Consider the following 25,003-nt stretch of genomic DNA (forward strand, 5'->3'; position numbering starts at 1 on the left):
ATAAAATCATGGAATACTAAAAAGTAAAAGACCAATTACCTTTCCTAGCCCTCTCATCTTACTTAAGAAGCAGGTACCAAAAGTAGATTTCATGTTTCCTAAGTAAGAAGTTAACACTCCTTAGAAAGCAAAATGGTGCAGCTTTTAAAAAAGGAGACCAACTCTTCAAATCCCACATTCTAGAAACTCTCCTGCAAGGAAAGATATGGTGATGACATCAGGATCATAGAAGACCAAAGAATACCTTCTGCCCTCTGACAGCGTTAGGTCCACTGTCCTTTATCTAGCTCCCTTCAACTTAATGTTCTTAGGAGACAAAGACTTCATTAGCCAAGGGCAATAGGCTCTGAAGACCACAACTAAATCTACAGCATGAATCCAGACACATAAATACACAGAAACACAGAGACAGACAGATAGACACACAGAGAGAGACAGAGACACACACACACACACACACACAGAGAGAGAGAGAGGAGAAAGAGAGTTTGTGTATGCATGCACAAACGTGTACAGTCAGTCAGCGGCAAGGAAAGGAAAGCACACACAACACAACACACCAGAGCAGCTGCAGAAAACAACTGCTTGTTAAGTTAAAATTAAACTCTGCACAAATATTGACCTTTGGAGGGGACAGAAACTGGTCCCATATTTACCAGCTTTATAAATGGGATTGACCACAGCTGCCCCATGTGCTTGGCCAACATGATGGCAGGATGGGGTGAGGCCCCACTTTGGGGGTGGGAGATGAGTGAGAGAAGCAGAATACATTTTAAACACTTTCTGAAATGTACTTACTCTTGGTGGATCAAAGTTCCCAAAAGCATTACAGTGAAATTTCTAGGAAAGCAAATAAGAGAGTCTCTGAAAGTAGGGATAGGGGTGTCAGAGAAATAGGAATAGAGAAGAAAAGGAAAATATCCAAAAGGCAAAATGCTAAGAAGAATGAGATGCAAAATCCATGGAAGCGGAATGCAGAGAACACCAACGAGCTTATTATCCTTTTGAACCCTGGCCCTTGGTCAAACTAAGAGTCAGAAGGTAGACCAGGTGACCAGTTTAAGTAACCCAGCAGAACAACAAGAACTGACCTGGTTTGAGTTTGGCTGTGCTGCTTACTGGGCATGTAACCCAGGAAACTCAATGACCCCCTCCCATTTCCTCATCTATAAAATGGAGATATTAATTAAAAAATATATTAGGTGGGGCACATGTTTAATCCCAGCACTCAGGAAAGAGAAGCAGGAGGATCTTTATGAGTTCAAAGCCAACCTGGTCTACAGAGCAAGTTCCAGGACAGCCAGGGCTACATAGAGAAACCCTGTCTTGAAAAACAAAAACAAACAAAAAAACTGACCTAATTCACAAAGACTAGAATAATAATAATTTTTAAAAAAGGCAACATGGGGGAAGTACTTGCCCAACTATAAAGACCATGCAGATATCAATCATTTTATTAACTCTGTGCCTGTTGATTGTGCATCTTATGTCATATTACAAATCTGAGAGCAAGCTAAAATCTCTCTTGGGCAATGTCATAGGCTAGAAAGGAGAGTTTAACCTTGCCCTGAAATGTTTAAAGTCTCCTAAGGGCCACACCTTGATCCTCCCCTTGCAGTAAGATAACAGGAAAGCCAGCGTGAGGAAATATAGCCCCACCCCCAATCCAGACACGGGTCAGACATGAAGGAGGAGAAATAACTCATGATGAGATCCTGAAAGCTGAATTCAGGCAATCAAGGTTTTACAAGAACAAGCATCAAAGATGCTGGGGAAGTCAGCTCTGCTCAAATCTCTGCCTTCTTCCTCTTGTATCCTCTCGTTTATGCCCAGGACCTATACTGTACAGCAAGATGCATAAAAGTCTAGATTCCCTTCCATGTGGCATGACACCCATCCCCGCCACTGTTAGAAGTTTGAATATGAAATATCCCCAAAGCTCATGAGTTAAAAGTTTGTTTGCCAATCAATGATCAGAAGTAGGTTGTGGGAGGTGTAATTGAACTATGAGTCTCTGACCTTATCAATGGATTCCTAACTTGATGGTGCTATTGGTAGGTGACAAAAAGAAAACTTAGGCAGCAGGGCCTATTAAATGGAACGGAGCCTTGGCAGCGTGCTTTTAGAGGCTGTGTCTTGTCACCAGCAGGCCCCTCACTGCCCTCCCTGCTTTCAGACACCATGATATGAGCGTCTTTGCTTCAGCACATGCGCTTCACCATGGTGTTCTACCCACATCTACAACCGAAATGTCTGGAACACTAAGCCAAATAGCAGCCTTTTCCTCCCTTCAATTCATTTTCTCAAGTGTTTCTGTCTCTGTAGCAGAAAGCGAACCCTCTAAACCCCAGAAAGTACTGCAAATAACCCACGTAGAAGCCAGGTAGTGGTGACACACACCTCCAATCCCAGCTCTTGGGAGGCAGCGGCAGGGGGAATCTCTGAGTTTGAGGCCAGCCTGGTCTACAGAGTGAGTTCCAGGACAGCCAAGGCTATATAAAGAAATCTTGTCTGGACAAAACAAAACAAAACAAAATGAAACAAGACAAAACAAACAGAAAATGAAACAAAACAAAAAGTACAAACAGAGATTTCTTCCCCCAAATTAGATGTGCAGTTTTACACGACGTTCCTGTGCTATATCAGTACAATGCTCACACTATACATCTTTAAACCATGGAGTGAACAAGCAGCTACCAGGTTTGCGTCTGAAAAGGTAATGACTAAATTAAAGTCCTTTACCCTCTTAGTGCTAAGCAAAATTAAACCACTAGTGTCTTTTGACTCTGCTTTGCTCATTCAATCTTTTACCTTAATAAATTACAGTTTATATTGTCGAACGTGTGTCATAAACCATAAACAATGTACAACAGAGCCGTGTCAGCAACTCAAGAAGAACTCCCAACGCTGCAGTCTCTGGGGTCACACGGCAGGAAGGTGCTTTTGCATGCACTGCACCAAATATGTGCTGAACCAGATTCAAAACCAATCGGGGAGGGACAAACGTACAGGGATGGGTACAGGTGGCTGAGGAGTTAAGCTCCAGGTGGAAGAATGTCCCTTGGATATCGATCCAAAAACTTATGTCAATACAGTCTTTAGCTTTGTCCTTGATGGGCTCCAGAAAGACCGTCAGCTTTCAGATTCAGACATGCACAGAAGACTCCTTTCCTCACATTCATCTTTCTTGTGGACAAACGGCTCACCTCAGTAGCCTCTTCTACAAAAATGTGGGTAAGAGAACTAGACACTAACCCTAAACCTAACGCTAATGCTGGCCTCCCCTGTACAAGCCTAAGATTTCTGGTCAAGCTCATTCGGCAGGCTATAGTCAGAATGGGTATTTTCTATAAGGTACTCCACACTTGTAGAAGAGGGAAGAAAAAGTTCCATAATTACAGTTGCTATCCATTAAACACACACAGAGAGGAAGAGACAGAGATAGAGACACAGAGAGACAGGGAGAGCAAGACAGAGACAGACAGAAAAGGCTGAGAACCATTCTTTTATAAGTGTTCAGGCTCCCAGGAAAAGCCTGAGATAAAATGTGGTCTACTATTCTCCAGATTCTTCCTCCCAAAATTTCTCATCCCCCCCACCCCAAACCAATAAGGCTAGCAGGAAGGTTCTAGGGGGACAGTGTGGCAAAGGTGGAAAACAAGCATCATAGAAAGCAAAATATTCTTCAGAAGAAATCCAGGGCTTTGCACAAACTAGGTGACTCTGTGACAAGAACAAATGTGCACAATAGGGCAAAGGACAGTCATCCAGCAGAAGATGTGGCACACCAATTTGTCTACAAGAGGTTTTCTGACCCTACCCACTGCTCCATCTATGAGACCACCTGACATCCCCCAGACTAAATTCAAGTCACCTAACTTCAACAGTTTGAAAACTACCACCCCATATGAGATTTGCAGTTACTTACTATTTGTTTTCAGTGGTCGGTGTTCTCCTGTCCAAGTCTGTAAACTAGTCTCTGAGACATTCCTAAGCAAATCATGTGACATAAAGGGCTGATTCCTATTTAGAATGTCTTAGTTTAAGCAAGCAAAATATTATTCCTGGGGGCTTCTGACCAGAGGGTCCTTTAACCATGTAGATAATAACAACGTAAGTATTCCATAGGTTAGCAAGATACAAAGGCTTATACACAGGTGTGAGAGACAGACATGGAAGCCAGGGTCCTGGGGAAATGAGCACATGTGGCCCAACATGAAGGGGACTCTTACGTAAAAACTGGATGACCAAGATAGAGTCTATCACACACACACACACACACACACACACACACACACACACACACACACACACACACACGAGGGCAGGGGAACTCATCATCTGGATGTTGGGGCATACAACTTTAATCCCAAAACCAGGGAAGTAGAGGCAGGCAGATTTCTGTGAGTTGAGGTCAGCTTGATATGTCATGAGCTCTAGACCAGCTAGGGCTAGGCCCTGTGTGTTAGAGAGACAGACAGAGAGAGGGAAGGAGAGACTCACAGACCCGGTAGAGGTGACCACATACAAGCAACTTTCTAACTGAGATCCAGGCATAGCAGAAGTTTCTGGCTGCCTTAGGACTGTCTGCAATTCAGAAACGACTGAACTTCAGGCATACTAGGAAGAACCCCTCCACCGTACTCTTTGAAGCTCTCAGAGAAGCAAATAAGGAAACATTGCTACCAGGTACCTGTGAGTGCTGCCGACTCACAAGCCCCAGGAAACAGCCTGAATAGAGTCTTATTCAGGCCAAGGGAAAATGCTGTTAAAACATACAAAACTCCTTTGACTAATGTGAGAGGGGGAAAGAGCCTCTATAATTAACAGAGACTGTCACAGGCATCAGGGGCCTCCGACGTGTTCTATGCAAACCACTTGAAAAGACCCAATCTTTTAGGAGAAGGCTGGGGTTTGTGAGCAGGGGCTCCAACAGGCTGGGGACAACTTTTCCAAAAGCATCTCACCATATTTAAAAAGAAGAAGAGAAATGGAGGTGGGGTATGGGGAGGAAAAACCCCAAACCTCAACTTAATGTTTTCCCACCACTGGAACTAAAAAGTGAAAAAGAAGAAGTCCAAGGGCAACCAGGTTTCAATTAGGGCCTAATTAGAAAGAGAAGTGGCACCACTGACAGATATAGGGAAGAAACACAGTCAGTGCTTCTGGGCTGAGCCATCCACTTGAAAGCTGTGGTGATTAGAGAGGGACAACTTATGGTGAGAAGAGAGATGGTGGAGAAAGGGAGGAACAGAAGAGGGCTTGGGGCTAGCCAATCCTACAAGTCAAGGGCCAGAACAGAAAAGTCTAGAAGCGTACACTGATCAGCCACATGTGTAAAGAATTACACAGAGGGCAGTGAGGGGAAAGGATTCCACTCAGGCTCAGCATTCACCACTATACACACACACACAAGGGTTCCAGAACTTTACATTCTACTTCTTGTGAGACACAAATCCACGTGGACAATTCACATGGCCTCTCTGCATTTCTCTCAAAGTGTACCAATATTTTTACATGATATGCAGAGAGTTGGAAGAAAACCATTCTATCATCAACTGTTCCTGAATGAAGAGATCTAGATCTGCCCCTGCTCTCAAAAGAAGCCAAGTGAAGCTTACACCATCAGGTAGGCTGGGACATCACAAATTGAGACAAATACAGAATGGCTGGAACAGCATTGTATATCTTGCTTATAACCTGAGATGATTTAAGTTCACTTTTGTAGGAAGGCCATAATCTATAAAAACATACAACAAGGAGCCAGGTAGACACCCTTGCATACAAGGGGAGGAAACAGCCTGTTCCACTCAAATTTGCAAGGCTCAAAGCAGTTTGATCAGGCAGCAAGGAATACACCGCCCCTCTTTGCTCTGGGGTATACTATCCCTTGTTGATTTAGTTCAGGCAACTTGGAGGAGGGACAGGAAGGGCTAGGGCAAACATGTCACAGCCTAAAGTGAATAGGGCTGACAGAAAGAAAAGGCAAAGAACAGAGCTGAGGAGAGGAAAAGAGGAGAGGCCTCTCTTCCCATCCCACAACCTGGGCTCCATCCAACACAAAGTTAATTCCTAACCTCGACTTCACCACCCTGCCCACTGCTTACATGATTTATCCCCCTATCTGCCTGCATCGGCTTTATAAGCCTCCCAGCCCTACACACCATTATAAAAGATGTCTGTGCTGCTGGTTCAACCTGGCCCAACACTGGCTCCTGCCACGGTAACCCTTTTCACCCTTTCATTTTACAAGCCTTCCACCATCATGGAAATCTGAAATCCCACGAAAGAACAGTAAACAAACACCACAGGGGAAAGAAAATACCTATCCAGGCTACTCAGGACAGCAGAAGTCACACATGGGTGGATGTCTAAGTCGGGGATGAAGGCCTCTGAGCACAGGCAGTGAGCCGCCTTCTTCCTGGGCCCACCCCCTAGACAGCGAGAAGCAGCTGTGCACAGATGAGCCGATCCTTCATGGGGCTAAGCCACACTTGAATCTCACTCTCTGTACTATGGAAGACACCAATGTGACAGTGGTCAGAATCACAGCTAAATACCTGGCATACACAGAATAGTAGCTATCGTGACCTGGGACATTAAGCATCTGAAAAATGGGGAAAGGGTAACAATCCCGATTTTTTCCTAATGCAAAGTTAAACTTTCAACAAGGTTTCTCCTTTATTCTGGGCAAACTTTCCATTTCAAAGCCAGATTCCACTGATTGATCCAACCCAAGAATAGCCAAAGGAAGTTTCCTAGTAGTATCTCTGTTTTTTGTTTTCTGAAACAGTGTCTCTCTCTGTAGCCTAGACTAACCTGGAACTCATTATGTAGACTTAAGCTGGTGATCCACTTGCCTCAGCCTCTCAAGTGCTGGGATTGCAAATGTGGATCCCCATGCCTGGATTTCCCTACTATCTTGAGTAACGTAGTGTCATGACTTTGAACACCTAAAATCTACATCTGCCCCCGGGTCTCCTCATATATCCCCAAAGCTCCCTCAGCTTCAGCCTCGAAGGCTGTGCTTTCTCATCACAGGCCACCAGAGACCCTGCCAACACTGTTGGAACCTGTTCTTTCCCTAAAATGCCCTCTTACCACAGAGCCTAAGCCAGGAGTCAGGGTCAGACCTTCCTTCGATAACTTGGCTGAGAATGGACACTAAGGAATTCTCCACAAGTCTCTGGGGCTCCAATTGCTCTGCCAAGGAGATGGAGCACTCCCCCAGGGTTCTGTTGTTCACTTGGGGTTAAGGAGCCAGGAGATGGAGGCGGAGGGCAGGAGGGTTGGGGAGGGCAGGAAGAGAAGAGAGCTTTGATTCAGCGACCAGACTGAGTTCTCTACAGGCTGGGCTCCGCTGAGGTTTCTCGGGAGAAATAGGCCTCTGTGGTAGCTGTGTCTGTAAAGCGGATGGAAATGCCCATAAAGCCATATCAAACCCTGTGCAGAGAAGGACAGGGATATATATAGAACCAGGAACCAAAGGAGCCACAGGGGATTCAGGCGGCCAGCTCCGCCCAGCCCTTAAACACGCCTCAGGGAAGGGGGAGGCCCAAGGAACAAGCTCCAGGAATGAAGGCTGGAGACAGCCCGGCGGGTTTGCCAAGGGAGTGGGGAAATTAGGGGCGTCTCAGGGACAATGCTAGAAGGGAACTAACAACTAGGCTGTTGGAATCAATCAAAGTTGGGGGCAGCCTAGGCCTGGGCCAGCTCAGGGATGCTAAAGAACCAGACTTGAGGAGTTTGATCAGAGCCTGGGTGACTGGTCTGCCTTGGTGTCCCACAGCTTTGACCGTGCACGGCTTCCTTCTCAGAGCCAAGGAGCTACTGATCAATCTGTTCCCCTGGTCTTATTCTCCCAACTAGCACCTCCACTTTAAATTAGTCCAGGAGGTAGTGTGCATTTCTTCCCCACTTAGTCCCAGCATCCTAGAAAAACTGGAGCTGAGGACAGTGGAAAAGAAGAAAAAGAAATGTATCCTTAGGAAGCATCTTAAGACAAAGAAAGTATACCAAGGAGAAAAATAATCATAAAAATAGAATCAAATCATGTGTGATAGCAGCACATGTATTCCCAGCACCCAGGAGGCTGCCACGGGATTGCTGTGAGTCTGAGGTAAGCAAAATTTATATGTCAAGTTGAGGACAGCTTGGACTACATAGTGAGACCTTGTCTCAAGGAAAAAAAGAATAGTAACAAAAAGAAAACAGAGATGCAGATGAAGGTCAGTCATCAACAGAGAATATGCTTAGCAGTACCAGAAACAAAACAACCCAATTCATAGAGAGGACAGACATGAAATAGGTCAGAGCCCCCCAGACCATTGTATCTGGTAGAACAAGGCTCAGGAGAGAGTCAGGAGTGACCAAGCTCATCAGCTCAGATTTGTGGGGATCCCTCCCTACCATTAATTTTCTTGCCCAAGTAGGTTGTCAAGATATAACACCTGTGTAATGGAGACGGGGAGCTAGAGGACACAAAGCCTATAAGAATTTCTTATCTGAGCGACATTCAGACAAGTGATCCTCCAACGCCCTACCCCCAATTCAAGAGACTCCCTCCCTCTCTGAATCTCCAGATAACAGCACAAGTATCCCAAGGTTTTGGCGCCACCTGCTGTCTACTCCCTGATAGCTGAGTGGACAGGATAGACCTGACATTTGCCTGCCTTAATTCATCACAAATGCTGAAGGAAAAAAGTTTAAGAGAACATTAACTATACTATATGTCCTGGGACCACGATACAACTCAGGGGTACAGCACTTGCTTAATTTCTAATAAAAGGGTGACCCCTGGGGAAATTTACTGTGGTTTCCTGGTCTGATATCTTGGAACATTTCTGGCTCATCCAGAGCAGTAGTCCTCAACTTTCCTAATGGTGCCACCCTTTTATACAGTTGAATGTTGTGGTGACCCACCCCTCAACTATAAAATTATTTTTGTTGCCACTTCATAACTGTAATTTTGCTACTGTTATAAATCATAAGGTAAACATCTGATATGGGAGATATTTGATAACACTCAGTGGTGATGGTGGTGACGGTGATGGCAATGGTGGCACACACATTTAATCACAGCACTTGGGAGGCAGAGACAGGGAATCTCTGAGTTTGAGGATAGCCAGGATCAGAGAGAGAGAGAGAGAGAGAGAGAGAGAGAGAGAGAGAGAGAGAGAGAGAGGAAGAAGGAGGAGGAGGGGGAGGGGAGGAAGGAAAGGAGGGGAGGGGGAGGAGGAGGAGGAGGAGGAGGAGGAGGAGGAGGGGTATAGGGATATCTGATATGAGATGGGTGTGAAAGAGTAGTTTGGCCACCTTGAAGGGTTGAGACCCGAAGGTTGAGAACTGTTGCTTTAGAGCCTTTCATTGTGTATCTAAATCCAGTGTTAAAGCCATTAGTTTGCAAAGTTCCTTTTCCAAGAGTCTTGTGCATCTGAGAACAGTGAGAACTCAACAAGCACTTTTCTAACTACTAAATAGTCTATTTTTTTAATTTTATTTTTTTATTAATTTGAGTATTTCTTATTTACATTTCGAATGTTATTCCCTTTCCCGGTTTCCGGGCAAACATCCCCCTAATCCCTCCCCCTCCCCTTCTTTATGAGTGTTCCCCTCCCCACCCTCCCCCCATTGCCGCCCTCCCCCCAACAATCACATTCACTGGGGGTTCAGTCTTAGCAGGACCCAGGGCTTCCCCTTCCACTGGTGCTCTTACTAAGATATTCATTGCTACCTATGAGGTCAGAGTCCAGGGTCAGTCCATGTATAGTCTTTAGGTAGTGGCTTAGTCCCTGGAAGGTCTAGTTGCTTGGCATTGTTGTTCATAAGGGGTCTCATGCCCCTTCTAAATAGTCCATTTTAAATCCTCTCTACAGCACGTTAGTTTGGTTTTCTTGGTTTTAAGTAGATATTCTAACTTGCACCTACATGACATGATCAAGTGATTCTCATCCAACTCTACAACGACAACAGTGTCCGCAAGCAATGACTTAGACAGTGTGTGCCGCTTTATTATTCTATGTCTCTCACTCTGATACATAGTAAGTTCACTGAGAAGTCAGTCTATGCCACAGATAATACATCTGTCCATTCAAGTCACCAGATATCTCTACAGTACCCACCACAGAGCAGACATAAACTATAAGTAGGGTGGTAAGATACACAGGGTCTGTACTCTTGTACTCTCTAAGGTCTTTTACCTACTGACTTACTTGGTGTAGAAATTCTACATCCATCTTAAAGAATACCTGTGTGAGCCACAAAAATCAAGACAAAACCATACACAGACCTTGTAAAGAGATAAAATGAAGAACTAGAAGGGGATGGTGGTGGGGGAGTAGGCAGTGGATGGTAATCCCAGCACTGGGAAGGCTGAGACAGGAGACTGCTCTGAGCCTGAGCTACAAATGAGTTCCAACCAGCAGGGATCCCAGTGTGTGGGGATGGAAGGAGGAGGTTTGCAAGTTTTGTCTCTAAAGACTGGGATTCAGTTTCTCCTACAACATAACACTGAACCAATTCTAGGGACTATATGCCAGCATCCAGGGTCAGTTTCCTCCAGTCCCAAGGTCTTTAGGAGGAAGAAAAGAGAAGAGAAGAGATACTATCTATTCCACACCAGGATTAACTGCTTAAGTTATATATGAGTACTTCTCCCAATGTCACCACAAAAAATGTAGAAGATGTCATCAACTGGAATGGAGAAGAAATAATTTATTATTTGTGTAGGGGTGTTTTGCCTACATGTATGTCTGTGAACCACATGCATGCAGTGTCCACAGAGACCAGAAAAGCACATCAATTCCCCCCTTTGAAGTAGAGTTACAGATGGTTATGAACTGCCACGTAGGTGCTAAGAATCGAGCCCTGGTCCTCTAGAAGAAGAGAAAGTTTTTTTAACAGATCCTATTATAAGCTGGTAAGTAAAGGAGATTGAAAAAATTGTAGGATACTCATGTCCTCTCCTAACCTAGCTCCCTAGTTTTCCCAAGTGAGACTGGTATACTGGCCATTAGAAAAAGCACCTTGAATTTTAGAAAAGGGGTTCCCAAAGCTTCTGGTAATAGTCGTATCAAAACATTCTCTCTCTCTCTATTTCAACAACAACAACTTCTTCTTCTTCTTCTTCTTCTTCTTCTTCTTCTTCTTCTTCTTCTTCTTCTTCTTCTTCTTCTTTCTTCTTCCTCCTCCTCCTCCTCCTCTTCCTCCTCCTCCTCCTCCTCTTCTTCTTCTTCTTCTTCCTCCTCCTCCTCTTCCTCCTCCTCTTCTTCTTCCTCTTCCTCCTCTTCCTCCTTTCTTCTTCCTCCTCCTCTTCTTCTTCTTCCTCTTCCTCCTCCTCCTCTTCCTCTTCCTCCTCCTCCTCTTCTTCATCACCACCACCACCATCATCATCATCATCACCATCAGTGTGTTATCATGATGCTTGCTATCATTGTGTTTATCTCTTTTTAAACTATCATGAATGGAGTGCCTGGGAGTATAATCCATTTATTATTCCTCTGGTTTTCCTACATGAAAACTAAGGCCCCATGAGTTATTCAGGCTTGACACCAAAATCCCAAGAGCAAATTAATCCTAAATATACCTAAATAGGAGGTGGCCTGGGCCTGGTGCTCCCTTTCCTCAGCTATACTGTCATCTCTGGCCTTTTGTTTTGGATTTTGTTGTTGGGTTGTTTGTCTATATTTTTTAGGCAGAATCTAATGTCTGTAATCCCAGGACTTAGGAGTTGGACACAGAAAGATCAAGAATCCAAAGCCAATCTAGTCAGTTTGAGGATAATCTGGGTTACAGGAGGCCCTGTTTCAAAACACACACACACACACACACACACACACACACACGCACGCACGCGCGCGCGCGCACGCGCGCACACACACACACACACACACACAAAACAAACAAACAAAAACCAAAAAAATCCAAAGGCAATAGACTTTTATTCTTGTCTTAAAAATGAAACAAAACAAACTTTGCTTTTTACTGTGTATCCCAGGCTGGCCTTGAACTTCCAACTGTCTTCTTAGCTTACTAAGTACTGGATCGCATGTGCACTTTTCTAAGGCTAGCCTCAGCTGGCTATGGAGGATGACTGAGAGCTCCAAATCCTCCTGCCTTGCACCTAGCCATTTCTTGTGAGCTTTCTGAGATTCCACAATTACCCCACCTCCAAGGTATATATCACCACCATGGCTAAGTTCCCAAACCAAACCAAAGAATAGGTCACAGTTTGGCAAACTAAGTTAAATCTTTCAAGAGGAAAAAACAAAAATAAAAACACCAGGCGGGAGAACACCAGACTATTCCCCACCCCAGAGTGCACACTTACAAGTTCTTCTCAAACAGCTCTGAGGACAGGGGAAGCCCTGACGAAGGCAGTAGTCAAGCTGACAAACAGGGAAACCAGAAGGAGGGTCCTCAAAGTAAGCCTTCCTTATCAGGGGTTCTCACCCTTCCTAATGCGTGACCCTTTAATACAGTTCCTCATGCTCTGGTAACCCCCAACCTAAGGTTATTTAGTTGCTATTCATACCTATCATTTTACCACTGTTAGGAATTGTAGTGTAAAAATCTGGTATGAAGGATATCTGATAAGCAACCACTGTGAAAGGTCATCTGAGCCCCTCAAAGGGGTCAAGAGTCACAGGTTGAGAACCACTGCTTTACATCTAGCCATTTCTTATGAGCTTTCTGAGATTCCATAATTTCTCCAGAGAATACTCCATTTGTCTCACTTCGCTTTCCCCCAGTGCAGCACTCTTTCTTGGGCTGTGCATGTATAAATAGCTGTCCCCACTTCTACGACACCTGATGCTTGGGAGGGGAATCATGTCAGTCATCTTCATATTACCAGCACTTAACAAGTACTAAAAATGCTAGTTTCTGGGTCTGAGAGGACTCCATTGGCAAAGTATTTGTTATACAAGCAGAAAGACCTGAGTTCAATACTTACACACACACACACACACACACACACACACACTCTCACACATCTGTGTATGTATGTGTGTATGTATGTATGCTGGGATATGATGGATGTATCGATAATCTTAGCACTGCACTGGGAAGGCAGAAATGAGAGGATCCATGAAGCTTGTCAGCTGATGAACTGAATCTGCAAGGTCAAGGCTCAGTGAGAGACCTTGTCTTAAAATCAGTTTGAGTACTGAGGAGATGATGGCTCAATTGATAAAGCACATGGATAAGGACCTGAGTTTGAATCCTCAGAAGCCATGTAAAGCCAGGCACAGTAGCACACATCTGTAATCCCAGCATTTCTATGGGAAGATGGGGAAAATATCCATTAGATCACAAGCCACCAGTGAGCCTGGCACACGAAGTGGTAAAAAAAGCAAGAGAACCTGCTTCAGACAGGGTAGAAGGCGGTTCTCTGCTCTCCACACACATGCCTTGGCACTGCATGCATCTCCATTCACACACATGAATGTGTACACACACACACACACACACACACACACACACACACACACAAACTTTTTTTTAAAAATTTGCAAATAAGAGAACTATTGAGAACACTGACCTCTGGCTTCCACAAGCATGTACACAAACATGCAAATGTATGTACACATGTACACAAAAACACATATAGACACACACACAGAGGCTAGTTTCCTATTCTCCATTCCAGTGCCTGTGCTCAAGAAATCTAAACCCAGTAGTATTCAGTAAATGCTGGGTAAGGACAAGAACATTTACATCAGCAGTCCAGTACAACTCCACCAAATTGTCAGACCAGTTCAGGATACTGGCATGAAAACTTCTCTTACTCTTGGCCCAGACATTTACTCTTAAGGTTTGCCTCCTCCTCAAAAAACTCTAGGAAATAGGGTTAGTTTTAAGTTCTAGAAACTCTAATCATTCTTGTTTTCTCCAAGCTAAGAGCCTGAAGGAAGACTGTGGATATCTCATGAATATTGATGGATCCCTGCGGTCACATGAATATTAACAACGCCCTGTGGCTTTCGGGAATAACTGCCCAGTCAGAAGGTCTAATATTAACTTTGGCTAGGCCAGAAAGGTAGAATAAGCATATGCCCATACATCCCCATGGGGAGTAATGGGTGGACAGTAGGGGCCAGTTTAGGGGTTTGCCTCTGTGCAAACATGGGCACGTGGGCAATTAAGAAAAGACTAAACATGTGCCTCACATCCTTGGCCTTGGAGGCTCTGTTAGCTGCTACCCAGGTAGGAATCCCTAATTCTCATGCTTTGCAAATTAGGATACAGAAGCTAAATCACACACAATTCAGGAAGAATAAAAAAAGCTTTGGTACAAATACACTGACCTACTTCAACTGCTAAAGCAGAGAGCAGACAAGGTTCAAAATCAGATCACGCTGGAAAGAACCAAGGATCAAATACGACTCAAACAGTTAACTTTGCAGGTTATATATTAACAGTAACAAAAGATATACAAACTGAATTAGCAGACAAAGAGAAGGATGACAGGTTTAAGAGGAAAGACATTCTCAGGCTGAAGAGGTAAAAAATGTAAAGGGTGAATCTCTGTACCCATAGCTAGGGGTATATTTCAGTGATAGGGGACTTGCCAGGCATGCACAATACACAAGTTCAATCACAACATACATGTATGTATATATATGCATCATATACATATACATATACATATACGTGTGTGTGCATGTGTACATGAATATATGGTTTTATATATGTACGGATATGATACATCTACATATCTTGAGACAGGAGACATCAAGAAGAATGACGTTTTAAAGTAGTACTGTGGATCAAAAATAACCAAATAACTCTTACCTCTCACCCCAGGTCTAAGTTCAAGGCCTATTTCTACACCACATGACAGTCCTACTAAAAGGAAAAGCAGGTCAAGGAGCCTCTGTACTAGTTAGACTTAATACTAAATGAAGAAATTCTTGCCACCCTCACACTTGAGGACAAACTACTGGAAAACTGATAAAATATCTCTTCACACCTCTAAGTCGGTCTTGCTCAGAGCCTTGACCCCTTAGTTCTGTCTGAAAGCACCAACCCAGCCCCTCACACAGTCAGGAACAGAGGGGCCTGTGGGCCTAACCCACGCTGAGGTGCTGAGAGGCCACACCTAGGAAGGTGGGGGCTGCTCACGGGAGCTGTGTTCTGTCACACAATTACCATATTATGTGGTTCTAATAAAAAGAAATACTTGAAGTTTTATTAGTGCCATATAATAAAGTATTTATAGAATCTTGGGGGGGGGGGTCGGGAAATGGGCAGAATCAGAATTGTCAGTAACAACCTGGCAACAACAGTTCTCAGTGTCGGCCATCCAGGTTAAATCTGAATGCAGAGCCTCCACTGTGGGGGAGGAACAGCATGAACACAACTCACCACACAGACCCTTTCCCTCAACAGTGTGTCTCTGGCTTCTCTCTGACTAGCTGCAAGTGAGGTGAGGAAAGGCAAAAAGAATATGGAACACTAGCAAAATCAATGGGCCTAGGCCCCAAAAGGCTGGGAGACAGAGAAAAGGGGTGTCATTGTAAGAATGAATGGAAGGATGGCTTTGAAAGAGTCTATTCCAGACCTAGCCTAGCACTGCTCAACAGAGCTGGCAGTTCTGAAACCTGCCCATTGCTGTGCTCACCCCTTCCATAGACCACTCACATTCTTCACAAGGGTGCTACCCGGCATCCGCACCAGCACACATCCTCAGCTTCTCCCACAGGGCCCGTCTTCATATATATGTCCTTAGGCCACAGTATACATGCATGTAAGTGCATATAGCACACACACAATGCATATATGAACACATAAACATACACATGTACACACATGTGAGCGCATGTATGCTCACCGCAGCATGCTGCTTCCTCAAGGCGCAGACTGCCTGCCTTCCCTGGGCACCTTCCCAGATGAAGACGGTCTAGATAAAAATGTCTTCTGAGTCTACACTCCTCTTTTAACATTTCAGAATTTTCTATTACCCAGAAAATCTCCCTAAAGAGAAAGAGAAGTGAGGGCTGTGGCATTATTACAGAGGAGACTATAAACAGAACAAATATAGAGTTGCTTTATTACAAGGCAGTGTGGGGCTGGTGGCTGGCTGATTACAGGGAAACTCCCCAGAGCTCTCTACAGTCCCAAACCTCAATAAAGGGCAGACTATAGCTGCCATCAAGTGAGCAGCCGTCGGATTCAGGGCGCCCTAGAATCCCTGCAGATTCCAGTCCAGGATGTGATACCTGCCTTGGCTGAAGATAAAGAGAAAAGCAAACACAATCTAAGAGCCAGGACTGTGCTTGGCAAAGAGCCACCAGGCCATCTTCTCAAAGACAAACACAATTAGTTATGGTTTGGGTTTCCTGAAATCAATAGATTCCAAATTTCAGTAGAAAACAAACTAAAACAAAACAACTAGAACTCAAGAACAAATTGACAGATTCGAAACCCAGACATATCAAGAATAGTCCACGGGGGTGGTTAGTGGCAGGAGAGGAGCAATGTAACTGGCCGGACTGAAACAACCCAGACTATGCACAAGATCATAGAAGGAAGAGTGGGAAATCCACAGATCCTCCTTTCTGGGCTTCGGGCACACGGCGTCCCTTCCTGGGTGACTCACACTGGGATCACCTTCACCCCCTGCTTCATGTGGTGAAGTCCTCTTTATAAGGAGACACACTGCGAGCCTTCTCCTCCTCCTTGCCTGCGAGCCAGGGCAATTGCGTCACTGACCCTCACACACTCCCTCCTCTTTCCAGCAGCCACCACACAAGGGATCTTGTCTTGTGGTCCCCGAAATCCTTTCATCTGGGCTCCAAACCCACTGTCACCTTGGCCTTAAATCACTCCCCAGGAGACACTTGGGGAACAGCAGGACAGAGAGTGTCTGGTCCTGAAGGCTAGAATCTACTGATCCTGCAGGGCCATGCTCTTCTCTGCCCAAAGGCAGGACACAGGGATAAAGTTTGAACCTGGTGAGCTCTCCCTACAGACTAGGTTTCCCACTGAATTGGATGATAATACTCATCACTCCAGTTCCCAAGCTGAGAGATAAAAAGAGCTGAGAGGCAGCCCTCCTGGCTGGTTACAGGCTGATTCCATTATAAAGCTCCTCCACCTTACTTGTTTAGGGATTAAAGAATTGATAGCCTTGGAAGATGATTGCCAAATATGTGCCCACCCCCATTTCTGTTCTCACTCCACTTTGACAGCTGAAAATGTCAGTGTGTCTCAGACGCTTCTCCCAGATAGAGGAGTCCTTCCAATCTCCTTCAGTTCATTCCCATGTTGCATAGTTCTAACATTTTTCTTGACTTTCTGTGTGGGAATAATTCCTGCTTACCCATGTTCCTTTCACTTCAGAACCTGCACTTCAACTGGCAGGTTTACAATGAGACTTGACAGTAGTTTTCTCATTGAATATATCTCATTAGGACAGAGTCTTATAGATATGTGGAACTGTAGGGAAAGAGTTGTACTAGAAAGTGAAAGGATGAGGTCTCCACCACAGTGACTTGTAAAACTTGGATTCACTCAATTTCCCTAAGCCAAGTCTTAGTGGGCTTAACACAAAATAATGACTATGTAAATTGGTACCTTATTTTTATTTATTTTATTCATTTTGAGGCAAGGTCCCATTCTAGAGCCCTGACTGTCCTTGAACTTGTTATGTAGACAAGGCTGTCTTCTAACTCAAAGAGATTTGCCTGCTTCAGCTTTCACAGTGCTGGGATCAAAGGCCAGCACCACTACACCAGCTTATTTTTATTCCTTTTTATCTAAGTAGGTGATCGAACTCTTGTGTTGATTGTACTCAGTGCAGTCTGCCTATTTTACCAGATAGCTATACCATCATCAAGACAAAAGTCCTTTGAACACACTACAGCTGCTGGTAGGGGTAGTGTATGCCTGTAATCCTAGCACTAGGGAAGCCAGGGCAGGAAGACTGGTTTCTAGGCTAGCCTAGACTATAAGTAAGATCCTATGAAGAAAAAAGAGAGAAGAGGAGGGGAGGAGGAGGATGGGAAGAATTGGATGAAAGGGCAGAAGAGAGAGGAGATGAAATAAGAAAAAGTATTGAAAGCTTTCAATGGATCAGCCATAATAAACAATGTGCAATGTCCCTAGGGAGGGGGGCCACAAAAGATAGTAATTACAGTACGGTTGAGAAGGCTTACAACAGCAAAGGGGAATAGCAAGTGTATAAGGGAGGCAGAACGTAGGGGACCAGAGGACATACCCTCAGAGGAATTAACACCTTCACTGAAATGCAAACAGAGGAGAGGCAAACAGTCAGCTCCTGGCACAGCACTTGCTTCATGTAGAAAAACAGAGCAAGCTGAAGAAAACCTTTGTTGTTGTATGTGTGCCTCCAGCAGTGTCACAAGGAGGAACCCCCACCATGCTAAAAACTACAGACAAGAAAACAATGGGTGGGCTGGAAAGATGGCTCAATAGTTAAGAGCACTGGCTATTCTTCCAGAGGACCTGGGTTCAAGTCCCAGCACCCACAGAAAAGAATAGGCTCCGGGAACTGATAGCAGCTCACAGTGACTGAAAGTGAAGATGTGTGGGTGTGGGTGTGGCCTAGCTAGCATAAAAATGGCTACAGAAGTAGAGGTAAAAGTAATGCTTAGATTATAAAGGGCCTTTGACAGATTAGGGAATTTGGACTTTATCTTAAAAGTAATTGGAAGCCACCAATCTTTTAAGATTCTCTTTGGTGAATAGCTCCTACCTGGTTTCCTTTCCTGATTGTGGCTCTCCTGAGCTAAAGAGTATTAGTAAAGAAACAGAGGTTCAGGCTTGATCTGCTTATTTCTTTTCATCCTTTAGCAACAGAGGAATTCAGAGTTCCCACCTCTTTCCTCGTGAGACTCTCTAATCCTTTAAATGTTTGGTTTACTTTCCAAACAGGCTCCCTCTCCATGCCCTTATTGCCGCCCCCACCCAGCAAGGAAAGCCCTTTGATTGTGTAGCCAATGCCTTCCACCTCGCTGTCCTATTGACCTGGGCTCTTAGCCTCTTTTCTTGACTATTTCCTCACCATCACCATCCTCCAAATAGGGCTGTCAAGTGACCCTGCCAATAATCCACACTTCTAATCCAAAGCTCATTTCTTATCTCTCACCTGAGTCCCACCAACTCTGTCAATATTTACTCCTCTCCTCAATCCTAGATCCCTCAACCTCTAGAAACAATTTGGTGGTCCTCTACCAGAAGACTAAGATAGTGCTGACCAAACATGTGATCAATCTGGGCAAGAAAGACCTCATATCTAGCTGATACGGCAGACCAGAAAACAAACCAAACGAAAGCCCCTCCTTCCTTTTCCTGTACCTCATTAAGTTGCCTACAGCATAGTTTAAGGTTAGAATCAATGCCCTACGGAGAATCACCACAGTCCTTGACTTTATCTCTTGCTTACACCATTTAACCTTAGAATCTCAAACCTTGGCAATGAGAAAGAAATCTTTAGAGTTCATCTTCCACCTCATATCAGAGCCCTTTAACGTGAACTAGCACCTGAGGTTCCATGCTCCTAACAGCCAAATGTCTAAAAATTCTTGTTTGTTTATCTTTCTGTTTTGTTTTGAGTTTTTGTTTGACTTGATTTGATTCAATTTGATTTGATTTTGAGATGGCTTCTTTGAGTCACCTTGGCTGTCATAGGATCAGCTGTGTAGACCAGGCTGGCCTGGAACTCACAAAGATCTGTCTCCCTCTGCCTCCCAGTGCTGGAATTAAAGGCATGAACCACCACATCCAGCAAAGATTTATTTATTTTAATTGTATCTGTATGACCATTTTCTCTCCATGTGTTGTGTATTCAATGACAGAGGAGGCCAGAAGAGGGCATCAGATCTACCGGAACTGTTCATAGCCGGGTTATGAGCTACCATCTGGGTACTGGGAACTGAATCTGGGTCTTCCTCAAGAGCAGCAAGTGTTCTTAACCACTGAGCCAGAAGTCTTTTTTCCAGGATGGTTCATGCCTGTAATTCAAGCACTCAAAAGGTTGAGGCAGAAAGATTGTCACAAGTTCAAGGTCATCCTGGGCTACATGGTAAGTACTAGGCTATTTAGGGCTTAATAGCAGATCCTATTCCAAAAACATAATTAAAACAAAACTTGAAAAAAAGAAAGAAAGAAGTCCCCCCCCCCTTACCTTAGGGTATGATCACTAGGCTAATAGCTCCAAAGGGATGAATTCCACTATTCCATTTACAATATTCTTTTATTTGGTTGATTTTGGTTTTTTGAAACAGTGTCTCCCTATGGAGCTCTGATTGCCCTGGAACTTGTTAGGTGGACCTCAGATTTGCTGTGATCCTCTTTCATCAGCCTCTCAAGCCTAATTCACCACACCCAGCTGCACAAATTCTCCCAATTCTAGGATGATGCTATTTAAAGATCGGGCAGAGCCTGGGTGCTGTGGCTTGCACCTCTAATCCCAGCAATCTACTCAGAAGGCTGAAGGGAGGGCCTTGAATGCAAAGGCAATCTGAGCAACACAGCAAGATCCCCTCTTTAAAATAAATATGAACAGTATGATCAGACAACTGGTGCCAATCCATAACTTATACTGAGGTTTGATAAGAGTTAAAGAAGCTGAGCACAAGTCTTTAAACACATTTATAACACTCTGACATTGTTGTGACACCCAAACGTGTGTTCCAAGGACTCATCTCAACAAACAGGGTATCTAGATGATAGTTTGGAAGCAGTTGAACCTGTACAAGCCCCGTAGAGCTCATGTCACCTATTACTTATGTGCAACGCAAGTTATTTTGAAAAGTACTTGTTGACGGTCTCAATGGAAGATACCAATAGGTCCTGGGGTAGGAAGCTAATTCCTCTCTTCTCTCTTTCTGGGGTCAAGAGAGAGTGAACCTGCTGCCTTGGGTAGAGACAGGAAGCTGTTCCCACTAAATCACTGGCTGTATGGGGTGAAGAGGAGGGCAGGAATTGGTGGCCAGGTTATCAGGCAATAACAAACTCAGTACTCAAGCACGCGACTTCCAGCAATGCAAGGAGCTTCCTTTGTTTTGAGAAAACAAGAGCTGCAAGAAGCTTTTCCTTGACACGTTCGTGCCTGGCTTTAGCACAGTGCAACACCTCCCCTCCCCCCCCCAAACACACAAATAGGACAGTCTTGGCCAGTGACGGATAAGTCAGCACCCTGACCACAACCCCTGTTTGCCCTTCCTTTTCCACCACTTCCTCAGTAGCAGGGCCACTCTGGGGACATAGGTAGATGGCAGCCTAGGTCACAGTCAAGAACTTCACCCCCAATGACCCTGCGCCTCGTCCATACAGCTCTCCTAATGCCCTTACAGCCCATGTTCTCTCCCCAGTACTGTATTTTGGTCTCAGGCCAAAGAATCTGTCCCATTCTCTGGGGCTGCAGGTAAGCTAAGGTTCAGCACAACTCTCTGACAAAGACCGTGGCATGATCTATAGCAAGCTAAATCCGAAGCAGCTCCTATCCAAGTTCAAGCAGAATACCTGAAGTTCCACCAAAATATTCTGAGCATGCATTTGTGTGCATGTGTATCTATGTGTTCACGTGTGAATAGGTGTTCAAAAACTCAAGTTAATGTGCATGTGGGGGCCAGAGGTGCCTTCCTCTGCTGCTTCCAAATGTATTCTTTTTAAGTATTTATTTGGTGTGTGTGTGTGTGTGTGTGTGTGTGTAGAACAATCTTCTGTAGTCAACTTTCTTGTCCACCCTGTAGGTCCTAGTGATCCAGGGATCAAACTGGTCACCGGGCTTGGCAGCAGGCATCTTTACCCACTGAGCCATCTCACTGACTTTCTATCTCACTTTTGAGCAGGTTCTCTCAGTGGACCTGAAGCTCACATTGGCTAGGCTGGCTGGGCTCCAAGGATCCACCTGCCTTTGCCCCCTGAGAGCTGGGGTCGGGCATGTGTTACCACACCTGGCTGTTTACATGGCCACTAGGGATACAAACCCAGATCCCAGGCCAGTGAGAGAGTTCAGTAGTAAAGGCGCCTGCTGCCAAGATTAATGGCCTGAGTTTGAAGTTCACATGGTGGAAAGAGAGATCTAACACTCTCAAGTTGTCCTCTCTCCTCCACTTGTGCACCCTTTCCCCTCATGAGTTTGTGTGCCAAGCTCTCTCCCAGGCCTTCTACACATGCTTTATGTTATTAAGGACTCACTAATATGTTAAAAGTTATCACTCTGATGAAAGTATGCACAGCAATGCACCTCTTGTTTTGGTTTGGTTTTGGAGGGGGGCTCTACATAGTCCCGGCTGTCCTGGAACTGTCTCTACCAGGCTGGCATCAAACTCACAGAGATCCACTTGCCTCTGCCTCCCAATTACTAGGATTAAAGGTGTGTACTACTATGCCCAGCTGTAATTTCTCTTGATGCTGAATGCCATCAAATCTTCCAAGCTTCCAAGGATTTAACTGGAGGGAGGTGGCTGGGGGAAGGCTTAGGACCAAACACTAAAAGCAGCCAACAACACCTGGAAGATTCTCACTCTTGGAGGTGTAAATAGAGTAAGTCTTGACATTTCAGACTCACATGAAAGTTTCACCTAAGGCTAAAGACTGCAGGACAGGATCTGAGAATCAAGGCCAATAAGGCAAAACCATTGGAGGCCAGCAACCCTCCCTCCCACTCTGATTAATCAATGGCTCTTACTCTATACTCTGACTGCCCAAGAGCCCAAGTTTCTATGAAGACTCATTTGTCCAGTAAGGGGAGGGGTGTGTGGGGGCGGGACTCCCCCCACTCCAGGCCTCTTTTGTGCCAAAGAAGGAGGAAACAGAATAAGCAAAATAAAATTCATAAAGCAAAGCAGTAATTATGGTGTGGTCAACAAGAGGCAGCTACTCAGGCCCATCATTATGTGGCTAAATTTAACGCCCTGCGAGGCCAGGGGAGCCATGCGCCCCGGGCACCGTGTGTCCACACAGACGCCAGCTCTGCCACCTTCACCCGCTCAACAGCCGCCAGGGTTGCCAGAAAGCAGGTCACAATTTTTTTTATAGTCTGTTTACTAAGATGCTGTTTTTACTGCCGGCGCTTCTCTCATTTTATCTTTTCCCCTTTTCCCCAAACAGACTGGCCTGTATTTTCTGTCCTGTTTTTTTTTTTTCCTCCCTCTCTCAGTGCTATTTTCAGAACTCTAATTTTATATGGTATGTCCCTTTTTTTTGGTAAATATTTGCCATAACTAAGCCAGGCACATCCAGTTTAAAAGACTTCGTCCCACAAAACATCATACCTTTAACGATATGCATCTCATTAGCTTGCCTCATGAAAGGGAGTATAGAAAAAAAGCAATTCACAGACTCTCTCACTTTTTATGTCTAGAGAGACCTACATTTATATGTGAGGACAAGCTGAACACTAGCACTGGGAGTCCTGATAGTAGTATAATGGCCATTTGACTCAGGCGTCCAGCCTCAGGACTGGTTTTAGGAGAGTCTGGCTCGTGGTCTACGTATTGCTGCTGGTCCACCTGGGTGGTTCTGAGAAGTCAGTACAGCTAGAGCATTCCCTGGTCATTAGGGCTCTCTAGGACGAGAGAGAAATAAAAACCCTAGATCCTAAACTATCTAAAATTCCAGAAAACAGATGGCCACAGACGTTTGCTCCTTCTCTGGCCAATACAGTTAGAGAAAGGCAGCTGTGAGTTAAGAGAGGGATCCTTCTCAAGCTGGAACTTCTACACTGTTCACTTACTATCCAGGACTTCTGGAAACTGGCAAAACCCCAGAAGTGAGGGAGGATTTCCCACTGTATGCATGCGGTTCAATGAAAGTTGTATAATTGAATCTACATCCTTCCCTGAAGAAGGACACAGCATCCAAAAACCAGTCTCCAAACCTCTGTGACCCTTTTAAACTCAATGACACAATTAGAGAATGCCCCTCATGTCCTCAGTGTTTGTAATAAAAAAAATAGGGGGACTGAAAGGAGCAAGGGGGTTATAGAGATGGCTCAGTTGGTAAAGTGCTCACTATGTAAGCACAAGAACCAGAATTTGACCCCTAGCACCCATGAAAAAAGCCAAAGGCAACAGCCCATGCTCAAAAATCCCAACACAGGGGCCAGTAAGCTGCCAGCCAGTCTGATGAATTTTCAAGCAAGGGGGAGAATGACTGGTGAAAACACTCAAATGTTGATCTCTGGAACTCCACAAAGATCCGTGCACATACAAACACACATACACATACAGACAGACACTGACACAAAAGCAGTAAAAAAGCTCATTATGAGAAAACTGGCCAAAAGAATAGGATCTCTACCATGGGTGGAGTTGGGCATGCCAATCACCTGGCCAAGAGGAACCACCCCTCAGGGAGATAGTACTACACCTAGGAAAGGGGGTCCCCTAAAGCCACAATAATGAGATAGGTGGACACTAATGCATTTTTCTTTCCCAGAATTCTCACCCTTGGCACATCTCTTATATAACTGTACACAAGTAGCTTACATCTGCCCATTCTTCTAAATTACCCGGAAAAGGGTTACTTCCTCTCTTCCTTCTGTCTCTTTTCTAAGCAAGCTTTCTCTAACACTTTGAGCTTCCCTAGCATGTTGGGTTTTCTTATCCTTTCTCTGGAGCTTACTTTCCCACCATGTGGCTGCCTGTTGTCCTTCACCTCATCCCTATGCCAGCTTAACTCTAACAACACGGCCTTTCTCCTGCTCTCCTCCATTACCTCCTCCAGGCATTACAGAGATTTAGCTTGCCTGCCCTGTGATTTTTTTTTAACTCCAATAAAATTGACCTCAAGCTTCTACTTGAGCCCATTCTTAAATTCCTTTATTAATAAGACCAAAAACACCAAGAACACCCTGTTATCCCTGGTATCACCTGGTAACCAGAAGGTCCTCCCAACCCCAAATTTCTGATGACAGGACAAATGAGAAAGGGAGGTAAGCCTAAGCATGCAGTTCCGGTTACCTGGAACCTAGGCTACAGGCCATGGGTTCAAGGACATGTTAGGGAGCAGGCATTCATTGAAGATAAAA

The 25,003-nt window shown here is 44.7% G+C and overlaps 1 protein-coding gene across 21 annotated transcripts in view; it reads right to left on the bottom strand.

The window, feature by feature from the left end:
- Positions 1–25,003, bottom strand: part of Nhej1 (nonhomologous end-joining factor 1) — a 96,346-nt gene that overhangs the window by 42,755 nt on the left and 28,588 nt on the right. For 2 of the 21 annotated variants that reach the window (XM_087566720.1, XM_087566722.1), the window contains one exon: positions 19,746–19,976. In XM_087566720.1, the coding sequence (XP_087422846.1) occupies positions 19,971–19,976 (6 nt within the window). In that variant the 3' untranslated portion in view covers positions 19,746–19,970. 21 annotated transcript variants of the gene reach the window in all.

Source organism: Rattus norvegicus, chromosome 9 (assembly GCF_021556685.1).
Source record: "Rattus norvegicus strain SHRSP/BbbUtx chromosome 9, alternate assembly SHRSP_T2T, whole genome shotgun sequence".
Classification (NCBI taxonomy): domain Eukaryota; kingdom Metazoa; phylum Chordata; class Mammalia; order Rodentia; family Muridae; genus Rattus; species Rattus norvegicus.